This window comes from Camarhynchus parvulus, chromosome 28, assembly GCF_901933205.1.
Source record: "Camarhynchus parvulus chromosome 28, STF_HiC, whole genome shotgun sequence".
Taxonomy (NCBI): Eukaryota; Metazoa; Chordata; class Aves; order Passeriformes; family Thraupidae; genus Camarhynchus; species Camarhynchus parvulus.
Window position 1 is genome coordinate 3676731 of NC_044598.1, and position 12810 is coordinate 3689540.

The 12810-nt window shown below is 59.8% G+C and overlaps 1 protein-coding gene across 1 annotated transcript; it reads right to left on the reverse strand.

Moving 5' to 3' along the window:
- Positions 1–1303: 1303 nt before the first annotated feature.
- On the reverse strand, positions 1304–11809 carry ZNF414 (zinc finger protein 414). The gene is given in 10 exon segments (XM_030966721.1): positions 1304–1749; positions 2445–2600; positions 3018–3068; positions 3411–3724; positions 3726–3902; positions 6004–6109; positions 6281–6388; positions 6467–6568; positions 7036–7166; positions 11724–11809. Coding segments are annotated over 9 exon segments (1161 nt in total). The 5' UTR covers positions 7106–7166; positions 11724–11809; the 3' UTR covers positions 1304–1672.
- Between the last annotated feature and the right edge of the window lie 1001 nt (positions 11810–12810).

The following is a 12810-nucleotide window of genomic DNA, read 5'->3' on the forward strand; positions in this document are numbered from 1 at the left end:
GAGGAAGGAAGGGATGGCAGGAGGGAGGGATGAATGATAGCGGGAAGAAAGGATGGCAGAAGGAGGAAAGGATGGCAGCAGGAGGATGAAGGGATGGATGGCAGGAGGAAAGGATGGATGGCAGAAGGAGGAAGGAAGGGATGGCAGCAGGAGGAGGAAGGGCTGGCAGCAGGAGGAAGAAAAGAATGGCAAGATGAAGGGATGGCAGCAAGAGGAGGGAAGGCATGGCAGCAGGAGGGAGGAAGGGATGGCAGCAGGAGGAAGAAAGGCATGGCAAGAGGAAGGGATGGCAGCAAGAGGAGGGAAGGCATGGCAGGAGGAGGAAGGGAGGAAGGGATGGCAGCAGGAGGAGGGAAGGCATGGCAGGAGGAGGAAGGGAGGAAGGGATGGCAGCAGGTGGAAGGGATGCCCACCCCGCCCAGGTGGCCATTGAGCCTTTCCGAGCCCTCTCCCGGTGTTCGCGGCCCCTCCCAGCGCTGGCAGCAGAGCAGGGCTCCCCTCCTCGGGAGCAGAGCAGGGGCTGCCGGCCCTTCCCTCGCTCCCAGCCGGGGCTGCCGTGGGCACCGGCAGGTCCCAGCACGCCTCCCCTCAAACCAGTTTGCAGCAAACTTTTCACCCCGCTGGGCTGGGCCTGGCAGAGCGGGGCTGGGGAGCCCCAGGCTGCTCCCACGGGGGGGTGCAGCCCCCAGGCTGGCACCTGGGCCCGTGCCCCTCCCAGTGGCCCTTCTGTGCCATTCCTTCTGTGCCATTCCTTCTGTGCCATTCCGTGCCCTGTGTCTGCGGCAGGGCTGGGACAGGCACGGGGGCTGCCCGGGGCTGGGGTCCCCCCCTGCTCTGGGTGTTGGGGTGCAGAGGCTGCAGCCCTGTGTGCTCTGGGATGGGCTGGCAGGGGGCAGAGCAGCCCTTCCCCCTCCTCAGACCTTCCCCTTCCTCAGACCTTCCTCTTCCTCAGACCTTCCCTTCCTCAGACCTTCCTCTTCCTCAGACCTTCCCCTTCTTCAGTCCTTCCCCTTTCCCAAACTCTTCCCTTTCCCCTTCACAAATTCTTCCCTTTCCCCTTCCCCAAACTCTTTCCCTTTTCCAAAACACTTCCCTTTCCCAAACATTTCCCTTCCCCCTTTCCCAAACTCTTCCCTTTCTCCTTCCCAAACTCTGTCTCCTTTCCCAAACTCTTCCCTTTCCTTCCCCAAATTCTTCCCTTTCCCCTTTCCCAAACTCTCCCCTTTCTCCTCCCCAAGCCAGCCCCCGGCAGTGCCAGCCCAGGAGCACAGTGTCACACCTCCTGTGTCCCCATGTCCCCCTCCTTTGGTTTTTGGGGGCTCTCAGTGCCAGCCCCGCTCCCCCTGCCCCAGGGACTGACAGAGCCTCTCCCGGCTGCCACTCCTGTACAATTCCCATTTATTTTTCCGAGATCTCGTTCCAGAGCAGTCCACTAACTCCTGAGAACCTACCGGGCTCCCTGCAGAGCCCTCGGGGCTGAAGCAACAAAACCTTTCAGGGAGGGAGGAACAGCGGCTCCGGCTGCTGGAGAGCTCCCGAAAATACAAAGGAAGGGGAGAGGAAATTCCAGGGGAAACATCGGCCCTGCTGCTGCTCCTGTCCCAGCTCGGGGCTGTGCTGTGCCCCTGCCCGGCTCAGGGGAGGTGCAGGAGTCCCTTGGGAGCCGAGGGCATCAGAGCTGGGAGTACAGGGAGTTCTCCATCTCCGGCGGCAACTTGGCGTGGAACGGGGCCAGCCCCACCCCGAAATCTGCAGGGAAAGGGAAGAGAAGTGTCAGCACCTCGTGGGGCGGGGGACACGGACCCCCAGGGGCATCAAAGGGGCTGGGGGGCACTGGGGGGCACTGGGAGGGCACACAGAGACCCCCAGGGACATTGCAGGGGCTGTGGGCACTGGGAAAGCACACACAGCCTCAGGGGCATTGCACGGGCTGGGGGGCACTGTGGGGCACTGGGAGGGCACACGGACACCCCCAGGGTCATTGCAGGGGTTGGGGGTACAGAGTGGGCAAGCACATGGACCCCTCCAGGGCACAGCAGGGGTTGGGGGGCATGGAGAGGGCACTGGGGGGGCACAGAGACCCCCGGGGCACTGGGGGAACAGGGGGGCACACAGACCCCAGGGGCATTGAGGGGCTGGGGGCACAGGGAGGACACACAGACACCCCCAGGCCATTACAGGGGCCGGGGGCACAGGAGGGGCACACAAACCCCTCCAGGGCACTGCTGCAGGTTTGGGAAGCAGGGACTGGAACCCGGCCAGGCTGTGCCAGGCCAGAGGGAGCAGGATGTGCCTTATCCCCGCGGATCCCTGCCGCCCCCGGGAGCATCCCGTGCCTTATCCCCGCGGATCCCTGCCGCCCCCGGGAGCATCCCGTGCCTTATCCCCGCGGATCCCTGCCGCCCCCGGGAGCATCCCCGCAGCCGGGGGGGTCCCTCCCGTACCCATCTCTGCCTCCAGGCGCCCGGGCGGGGGGTTCTTGCGGTGGTCCTCGGTGTGCAGGGTCATCTCGTCGCGGGAGGCGGTGGAGAAGGGGCACTGCGTGCAGCTGTAGCGGCCCCGCGTGTGCTCCCAGACGATGCGGCTGGCGGAGGAGTGCCCTGCAAGGACGGGCGGGCAGGGAAGCACAGGGATCGCCCGGAGCCGGGGGGCTGGAGCCCTTCCCAAGGGAAGAACCCCGAATGCGGGAGCAGGGGGGCCAGGCTGGTCAGGGCACGGCGGGTTCTGGGGGTACTGGGGGCACTGGAGCTGCTGCTGCTGCTCCTCCTCCTGCTGCTTCTGCCCTCGGGGCCAGGCTGGGGGGTTTTGGGGGGGTGCAGCCGGTAACCCCCCTGCCTCGGAGCCGCATCCCCTCTCCGCGTGGCTCCCAAAAAGGAGGGAGCCCGCCCTCCCCCTGTGCCCTCCGGGGAGCACCGCAGTGCCCCTGGGGCATCTCCCGTCCCCTGCGCCCCCCCCCGCCGCCCCCCAAACCCCCCAGTGACAGAAAGCAGCCCCCACCCAGCAGGTGCCAAACTAACCTGGAGTCACTCCTGAGCCAAAGCATGGGAGGAGTGGGCTGACACTCACACCTGCGGAGGGAATCGAGGCCCGAGACAAGCATTAGGTCTTCCCCTCCCTTGGCTGGGGGGGACTCGTGGGAGGGCAGCCCTGGCCCGGCCCCCCCAGCACGCCGGGGAGCAGCAGGGCCGCTGGGGACAATTTGGAGGAGAATTTGGAGGCGTTTTTCGGTGCTTTTGCCCAATCGAACATCACACAGGGGGTGGCACAGGCGGGACGGGGATTTTTTGGGGGAAAGGCCGGGCCGGAGGAGATGGAGGGGGCCGGATCCTCGGGTCCTGCTCGGGGAGCTGCTGCTGCTGGTCAAGGCGGGAGCAGAAGAAGGTTTGTCCCGCACGGCTCCGCGCTCTCACCTTGGCTTTTCTTCCAGACGGCGTTGGAGACGCTGGGGGGGCCGTGGCCCGGCAGGAAGGGCCGCAGGCGGTGCTGAGCCGGGGGCTGCGCCAGCCCGTAGGGCGAGGGGGGCACGTAGGACAGGAACGGCCCCGGCACCGAGGACGGGGCTGGCCCCGAGAAGCGAGTCAAGGACGAGGGCCCGAACAGGGCGGGCTCCAGCAGCGGGAAGGGGTGCGGGGTCCCCGGGAGCAGCGGCTCCAGCGAGCCGGGCAGCGCCGCCGGGGCTGAGTCCGCGCCCGCGCCGGCGCTTCCTTCTCCGGGGGTCGCAGCCGGGCGGCTTGGGCAGCGCCTCGGGGGGCTTGGCCGGGGGCTCCTTGTGCGGGCTGGAGGTAGCGGGGGGCAGCACCGGCCGGGGGGGCGGCGCGGGGCCGCTGGCGCTGTCCGAGCAGACGTGCAGGTGCTTGAAGAGCGAGCGGTGCGTGCGGAAGCGCAGCAGGCAGTTCTCACACCTGGGGTGGGGAGAGAGCCGTGAGAGGGACTGGGAGACGATGATGGGCATGTGGGGATGGTTCTTGAACAAAATGACATTGGTTCGGTGTCACAGACGTGTGACACCGAGCTGACATGGAGGTGCTTGAAGAGTGAGCAGTGTGAGCAGAAGCGCAGCAGGCAGTTCTCACACCTGGGGTCAAAAAGAGCTGTGAGAGGGACTGGGAATCGATGATGGGCATGTGGGGATGGTTCTTGAACAAAATGACATTGGCTCGGTGTCACAGACATTGACCTGCACCCCTCTGACCTGAGCTGGGCTTGCAGAAGCAAAGTTGTTGCTACTGCTGGTGTAACTCAGAGATCTGTGTGAGTCCATGTTTATGACATGAGTTGTTACTATTAATATTTTTTGTTATGAGGAAACATTATAGTAAAAATAATGTCTGTAGTGACAAGAAAGAAACTGATGATCAAAGAAATTGATAATAATAATAATTATCAAAGAAATTGATAATAATAATAATTATCAATGAAATTGATAATACTTAGGAATTAAGTAGATTATATACTTAATTAATATATATTAAAGTATATAATTATTAAGAATTATAACATTGAATTGTTATTTTAGAGTTTGTAATAGTTGATAAATTTTAAATCAGTAGAGAATTTTAATTTAAATTTAGTAAATTTAGTAGCTTTAGTAAATCAATCACGTGCAGGTGCTTGAAGAGTGAGCAGTGCATGCAGAAGTGCAGCAGGCAGTTCTCACACCTGGGGTGAGGAAAGAGCTGTGAGAGGGACTGGGAATCGATGATGGGCATGTGGGGATGGTTCTTGCACAAAATGACATTGGCTCGGTATCACAGACATGTTTTATGAAAAATCTTTTCCTTAGGATTTTTCCTCCTGAGAAGCTGAGAGGCCTCAGGAAAAAAATGTAAACAATGGTTATCTGCTGCTGTGGAATGCAACAGGTGCATCTGTGATTGGTCTCATGTGGTTGTTTCTAATTAATGGCCAATCATGAATTAGATCAATAATAATTAATAATTAATAATTAAAGATTAATAATAATTAGTAATAATAATGTCCAGACTGTCTCGGTCAGTCACAAGCCTTTGTTATCATTCCTTTTCTATTCCTTGCTAGCCTTCTGATGGAATCCTTTCTTCTATTCTTTTAGTATAGTTTTAATATAATATATATCATAAAATAATAAATCAAGCCTTCTGAAACATGGAGTCAGATCCTCGTCTCTTCCCTCAACCTGAGACCCCTGTGAACACCAACACAGCTCGGCATGAGGCTCCCATGTGGATAAACCCAGAGCTGATCCCAGAGCTGTCACTGTCCCTTCCTGCCTCTCCCGCCCCAGCGTGGTCCCCAAAGCCCCCAAACATCCCCCCCAGGCATCACCAGGATCCTGCTCCTGTCCAGCCCACAGCAGCTGTAGCCAAAATTTCCCCCAAACTGGGGGGAAATTCCTCCCCAGGAATTGGAGGAACTGGGGAATTGCTCCAAGGATCCTCCAAGGGGATCCTCTCCAAGGCACAGGGATTGCTGGAGCTGCTCCTGCTCCCAGGGCTGGGGGCTCACTGGGTGCTCCCCTCAAAATCCCAAAGGGTTTTCCAAGCCAGGTGGAGCAGCAGGTCCCAGTGAGTGACTGGGAGTTGATGATGGGCATGTGGGGACAGCTCTTTCCCAAAATTACATTGGCTTGGCATGAGGGTCCCACATGGATGAGCCAAACTGGAATTCCCAGTGAAAATCATGTGGAAAACCCCCTCAGTCTGGGAGATTTCTCTGTAGTGTCTTAATGTTGGAGTGAGAGAGAAAATGGTGATAATAATGCTAATAAAAATAAGCATTGATGAAAAGATGGACAAAATGGTAAAATAAAAAGGATAAAAGGGTAAAAATATTTATAATAATGGTGATATTGATAATAATGACAATAATAAGAAGAACAGTATCAGTGCTGGGGCTGTGAAGTGAGCACTGGGTGATGCTTCCCCAGGAGCTCAGTAACTCCTTGGGAGATCTCCCTGGGGATCAGCTCTGCTGGCCAGGTGTCCCCAGGGAGGACGGGAGGGGACAGGGAGCAGCGGGACTCACTTGAAGTAGCGGTTGGGTTTGTAGTGCACCTTCATGTGGCCCATCAGGTCCTGCATGCTGGGGAAGGTCTCGCTGCAGCCCAGCGTGGGGCACTGGAAGGTTTTGCCTGGGCAGAGGAATTCGGAGAGAGATTCAGCACCAGCCCAGGGGGGACAGCCCCACTGCAGCACCTCCCAGCTGCCCCATTCCCATCTCCATCACCAGCCCTGCCTCACTCTGAGCCCTGCTCTGCCCCCTTCCAGCCAAAAAAAGAGCCCGTAGCGTGTCCTGGCCTTACCCTCGAGGGACTGCGTGGGTCTGTAGTGGACCTTCAGGTGGTCCATCAGCTCCTGCATGCTGGGGAAGGCCAGTTTGCAGCCGTAGCTGGAGCACTGGTAGTGTTTCCCTGCAAGGACACAGATCCGTCAGCCTCGCCCCTGGCCCGGCTGTCGCTGTCCCCTCCCCGGGGCGGGGCTGGCCTCACCTGGGACAGGTCTGCGCTTCAGCGGCCGCAGCTCCGGGGCCGGGGTCCCTCCGCTCCCCGCCACCGGCATCGGGGCACCGGGCACGGCTGGCTCACTGCAGCCTGCGGGGAGGGGTCGTGAGGCTCGGACCTGACAAACCAGAGCTCTGCCCTCCCCATCCCTCAGCTCTGCCAAACCAGAGCTCTGCCCTCCCCATCCCTCAGCTCTGCCAAACCAGAGCTCTGCCCTCCTCATCCCTCGGCCCTTCCAAAGCACCCCTTTGCCCTCCCCACCCCTCTGCCCTGCCAAATCACCCCTGTGCCCTCCCCATCCCTTCAGGACAGGGAAATGGGGCCGGGGTCTGCCTGGAGGGGGCTGGAGCCCCCCAAGGTGTGAGGGCTGGGAGGGGCTGTGCTGGTGCAGGTGAAGCCTGACGGTGGCTGGAACACCCTGGGTGATGCCACCTGTGCACCCGGGCACGCCCTGGCACACCTGGGCACATCCCCATGGGCGGGGTTCACCCAAAGGGACCTCCCAGCCACAGGAGCAAAGGTTTCCCCTGCTCCTGCCCCCCCATGAGGGCACTCACCTGCCCCCTCCGTGCCGAATTTCCCCCGCAGGGAGAAGGTGGCCACGGCCTCGTCCTTCTCCGTCTTCATGGCCTGGCCGGAGCTGGGCACGGGCACAGGGACAGGGACAGGGCGGCTCCTCCCGGCGGGGCTGCACCGGGAGCAGGAGGGAGGTCAGAGCCCAGCCCGGGGTCCGTCCTCCTCCTCTTCTCCTTCTCCTTCTCCTTCTCCTTCTCCTTCTCCTTCTCTTTCTCCTCCTCCTCTCCTCTTCTTCTTTTCCCTCCTCCTCCTCGGTGCCCCGTGGTCGTGGGACCAACCGTCCCACCCAGAGCTGATCCCAGAGCTGTCACTGTCCCTTCCTGCCTCTCCCGCCCCAGCGTGGTCCCCAAAGCCACCAAACATCCCCCCCAGGCATCACCAGGATCCTGCTCCTGTCCAGCCCACAGCAGCTGTAGCCAAAATTTCTCCCAAATTGGGGGAAAATCCTCCCCAGGAATTGGAGGAACTGGGGAATTGCTCCAAGGATCCTCCAAGGGGATCCTCTCCAAGGCACAGGGATTGCTGGAGCTGCTCCTACTCCCAGGGCTGGGGGCTCACTGGGTGCTCCCCTCAAAATCCCAAAGGGTTTTCCAAGCCAGGATGAGCAGCAGGTCCCAGTGAGTGACTGGGAGTTGATGACGGGTACATGGGGATGGTTCTTGCCCAAAATTACATTGGCTTGGCATGAGGGTCCCACATGGATGAGCCAAACTGGAATTCCCAGTGAAAATCATGTGGAAACCCCCCTCAGTCTGGGAGATTTCTCTGTAGTGTCTTAATGTTGGAGTGAGAGAGAAAATGGTGCTAATAATGGCGATAATAATGCTAATAAATAATAAGCAATGATAAAAATATGGACAAAAAGATGAAATAAAAAGGATAAAAGGGTAAAAATATTTATAATAATGGCGATATTGATAATAATGGCAATAATAATAATAATAGTATCAGTGCTGGGGCTGTGAAGTGAGCACTGGCAGATACTTCCCTGGGAGCTCAATAACTCCTTGGGAAATCTCCCTGGGGATCAGCTCTGCTGCCTGGGGCACCCCATCCTTGCCATTAACATCTGCTCCAGAGGCATTTCCCCAGCTTTTGGCTCTGGGGGGTCTGGCCCAGAGGGGCTCAGCCTGGCTCAGCAGCTGTTCCTGCAGCACCCAGCACACTGGGATCACAGCCCAGCAGGAAATAAACCAGGGAGGGGGGAAAAATCCACGTGGGATTATTCCTGTGGCTGCCACTGGCCTCCTGGCTTTGTCTGGGGTTGTGGGGCCTTTTTTTTTGTTGTTGTTTTCTCAGCTCAGCAGCCTCGGGATGGAATCAGCTAGCCATGGAGCGGGGTTGGCCATGGAAAAGGGAATCTGGGACAGGGCTGGGGCTGCTGATGGCCCAGGAGAGGAAATTCAGCCCTGGATGGAGGGGATGCTCCATCTCCATTCTCCATCCCTGCAGGACATGGGGAAAACATGGAAAGCTCCCAGCAGCTTCGATGGAGCTTTGTTTATCAGGTGGAAATGAGGGGTTTGGTGGGAAAAAAGGTCCTGGGAATCTTCTTTTTGGGGAGAGGCAATGCTGCAAATGTCGAGGCAGGGCTGTGTCTGCCTGGGCAATGTCCCTGTGGCACTGCCACATTTGGTGCCCAACCCTGAAGTGTCAGAGCTGGAACTATTGGTGCTGGAGAGTGCAGTGAAGCAAAATTCCTGCTGCCCTGCTGGAAATGCCCCTCTGGATCAAAGCTGGCTGGCCCAGCCTGGGCTCAGCACCCCTGGCAGAGCCCTGGGACCAACGGGCTCCAGGTGAGCCCAAAGGGAGCAGGGCCATGGCACTGAGAGCTCAGGGGCAGCACAGGGAAGTTTCCCCAAATAAATCAGGAAATTCTTTCCCACCAGCTCTGCAGCAGGGACAGGAGCTCCTGGAGCCCCAGGGTCAAAGCCAGCAGTGCCTTGGGGTGCTGGAACCTCTGTCCTGTCCCTCTGGGATCACAGATGCCACATGGAGAGTGGCACTCCCTGTTGCAGCATCCCAGTGATGCCTTGGAAGCTGATTTTTTTTCTCTGGAAAAGCTGGGAAACCTCTTGAGCAGATTGTGTGAGGGCAGGCAGGAGGGACACTTGGCCTGTGGCCCCAAGTTCCCCACAGGTGACATGGCAGAGGACACGCTGGCAGCACTGTGGCATCCCCCTGTGCCCAGCCAGGTTGTTGGAGAGCAGGTGGCACCTGGATCATTTTGCTGTCATTTGTCACCTCCCACGGGATGGTGGCCAACACCCCCCTCCTCCAGGACTGTCTGTTCTGCAGCCCTGAGTGTGACACCCCGGCCCAGGTGCTGCTGAGCTGCCACTGTCCCCATCCCCAGTGACCTCCTGTGGTCACCAGAGATGTGACTGCCCCAAAAATGTGACTGCCCCAAAAATGTGACTGTCCCAGAGATGTGACTGTCCCAGAGATGTGACTGACCCAAAAATGTGACTGCCCCAAAAATGTGACTGCCCGAGATGTGACTGACCCAGAGATGTGACTGATCCAGAGATGTCACTGATCCAGAGATATGACTGATCCAGAGATGTCACTGACCCAGAGATGTGACTGCCCCAAAAATGTGACTGCCCCAGAGATGTGATTGCCCCAGAGATGTGACTGACCGAAAAACGTGACTGACCCAAAAACGTGATTGACCCAAAAATGTGACTGCCCCAGAGATGTAACTGACCCAGAGGTGTCACTGACCCAGAGATGTCACCCCCCTGGTGACAAGATTCCCCCAGAGACAGGACCCCCCCAGAAATATGGCTCCCCCCAAGATGTGACCACCAGTGAAAAGCTGCCCTGGAACCCCAGTCCTGGAGCCACCACTGTTGCTGCCATTATCCCCATTATTATTATTTCCTGCCACCCCAAAAAGCTGCTGGCACAAAACTCCCTCATCCCAACCCCTTGTGGGGTGAACATGGACCCCAAAACCCTTCCAGGGGCTGCCAGCCGTGAGGGTGGGCAGGATGTTTGCAGCTGCCCATCACCCCGAGCAGGCTGTGCTGCTGATTCAGTGAATAATTAACACAGCTCATCCCCCTCAAACCACCCGGGGGCTTTATCCATACCCCGAGGCTTTGCTCAACCCACCCCGCGAGGATAAATGGGACAAATAATCGGATTTGAGCATCTCTGAGGCCCGAGGATGAGGAGGCTGCCCCCAAACGCGGCTCCTCGGCGCAGGAGATGAGACAAAGGCTCGGAACAAGGGGCTCATGTGATCGCGCAGCCGGCGAGCGCCGGGGGAGGCTCCGCTCCTGCCAGTGCCACCAGCCCCGACTGAAACACACCCTGAGGGCTCTCCTGGAGCCGCAGATACCGCGGGGAGCCCTCACAGAGCTGGGGGGTGATGGGGGGGATGCTCCAGGTGTCCAACACAAGGTGGGTGCCCCAATCCGGGCTGGAGCAAAGCTGCTGTTGGGGTGCCACCCCTCCCTTGGGGGGTTCCCTGCTTTCCAACTCAGGATCTGCCTGCAGAGCCTGAGGAGCCCATCCCAAACCCCGGGTGGGCATCCAGAGGGGTGAATGCTGAGCCCTGTGCTGGCCTTGGTGTCACATCCATGGGGCAGCTCAGCTCAGGCCCCTCTTCCCTCCAAAGGAGGGTCCCCACTGTCCCCCAGACACTCCAAGCCCTGCTGCCATCTCCCCACATCCCCACACCACCCCGGTGCCCACCTTGACCTGCCTGCCTGCCTGTGGATGGCCCATGGGGGAAAAACCCCACTTTGCCTTCAGGAGCCACCTGGGGATGTTGGAGCTCCCTCCCTGAGCCTGGACAAAGCTGAGCCCAGCACCAGGCGAGCTCACCCCATGGCCAAGGGCAGCAGCCCGGGCTCTGACAGCCACAGAGCGGCTCCAGGAGGTGTGGGAGGATGGAGGGAGCACGGGCAGATCCCGGCAGGTGCATCCCGGGATGTGAGGGGGTCCTGCTGCTCCCACAGGCCACACACCTGTCAGGACCCAGGGCTAGTGGCTCCCGAGGCTCCCTGTCAGCCCCACAAGTGGTAACCCCAGGGCAGCCCCCATGGCTGCTGGTTTTGGGGCTGCTAGCCCCCCACGGGCCACACACCCATGGCTACAATCCAGGGGGGAGTGACCCCACGGCCACCACCCCACGGGCAGTGGCACCGTGACCCGGAGCCCCCGCGGGCAGCAGCCCCGGGGCTGGGGCAGGTCCCGGCTCCCTGCAGAGCCCCGGTACCCCGGGCCCCAAGCCGGTACCGCTGCTGTCCCCGGTGCAGCTCCAGCCCCGGTGCCGGTCCATTATCTGGTACCGCTACCGGTACCGCTACACCCTCGGCACCGGTACGGCCCCAGTGCTGGTTCATCCCCGGTACCGATCCAGCTCCGGTGCCAGCACACCCCCGGCTCGGTACATCCCCCGGTGCCAGTGCTCCTTTCCCGGTGCCAGCACCCCGCCGGTGCCGGGGTACCCCCGATACCGGTACATCCCCGATACCGGCACATCCCCGATACCGGTACCTCCCCGGTGCCAATACGGTCCCGGTGCCGGTACACCCCCCCGGTGCCGGTAAAGCTCCCGCTGTCCCCGCACCCCCTGTGCCAGTCCATCCCCGGTGCCGGTCCATTCCCCGATCCCGGTCCTCCCCCGGTCCCTCCCGGTCCCTCCCGGCCGTACCGGGGCTGCGGCGGGGCCGGCACCGCCCGGGTCGCGCATCAGCGGCGGGGCGGCCGCGGGGCCATTTTCTGCACGGAGCTGTCGCGAGAGCGGGGGGAGGAGGAGGAGGAGGAGGATGACGGGGGGGAGGAAGGAACGTGCGGAAGGGCGGGTGGGGGCCCCGGGGGGGGCCCCGGCTCCGCCCCGCCCCGTTCCCCCAGCTGCTTTTCCCAGGAGATTCTCCGCACCCCGCATCCCAGCGTCTGCGGGCGGCTCCAGCATCCCGGGGGGTTTGGAGCATCCTGGGGGTTTTGGAGCATCCCGGGGCTTTTGGAGCATCCCAAGGTTTTGGAGGATCCTAGGGGTTTTGAAGTATCCCAGGATTTTGGAGGATTCCAGGGGTTTTCGATTGTCCCGGGGATTTTGGAGTATCCTGAGGGTTTTGGAGCATTCCAGGGATCTTGGAGCATTCTGGAGGTTTTGGAGCATTCCAGGAGTTTCGGAGCATCCCGAGGCTTTTGGAGCATCCCAGGGTTTTGGAGGATTCCAGGGTTTTTGGAGCATCCCGGGGGTTTTGGAGCATCCTGGGGGTTTGGAGGATCCTGGGGTTTTGGAGCATCCCAGGGTTTTGGAGCATCCTGGGAGTTTTGGCGGATTCCAGGGGTTTTTGGAGTATCCCAGGGGGTTTGGAGGATCCTGGGGGTTTTGGAGCATCCCAGGGGTTTTGGAGCGTCCCCGGGTTTTTGAACATTCCAGGGATTTTGAGGCATCCTGGGGATTTTGGGGCATTCCAGGGGTTTGGGGGCATCCCGAGGTTTTTGAGGATCCCAGGGGTGTTGGAGCATCCCAGGGTTTTGAAGCATCCCAGGGTTTTGGAGGATCCTGGGGTTTTGGAGGATTTCAGAGGTTTTGGAGCAGTCCCGGGGTGTTGGAGCATCCCAGGGTTTTGGAGAATTCCAGGGTCCTTGGAGCACCCTGGGGTCTGGGATCATGCCAGCATCCCAGGGCCTTGAGCCTCCTGAAGGCCTTGGAGCATCCCAGGGCTTGTGGAACATCCTGAGACTTTGGAGCATCCAGGTATTCTGCTGAGTACCCCAGGAGCTTTGGA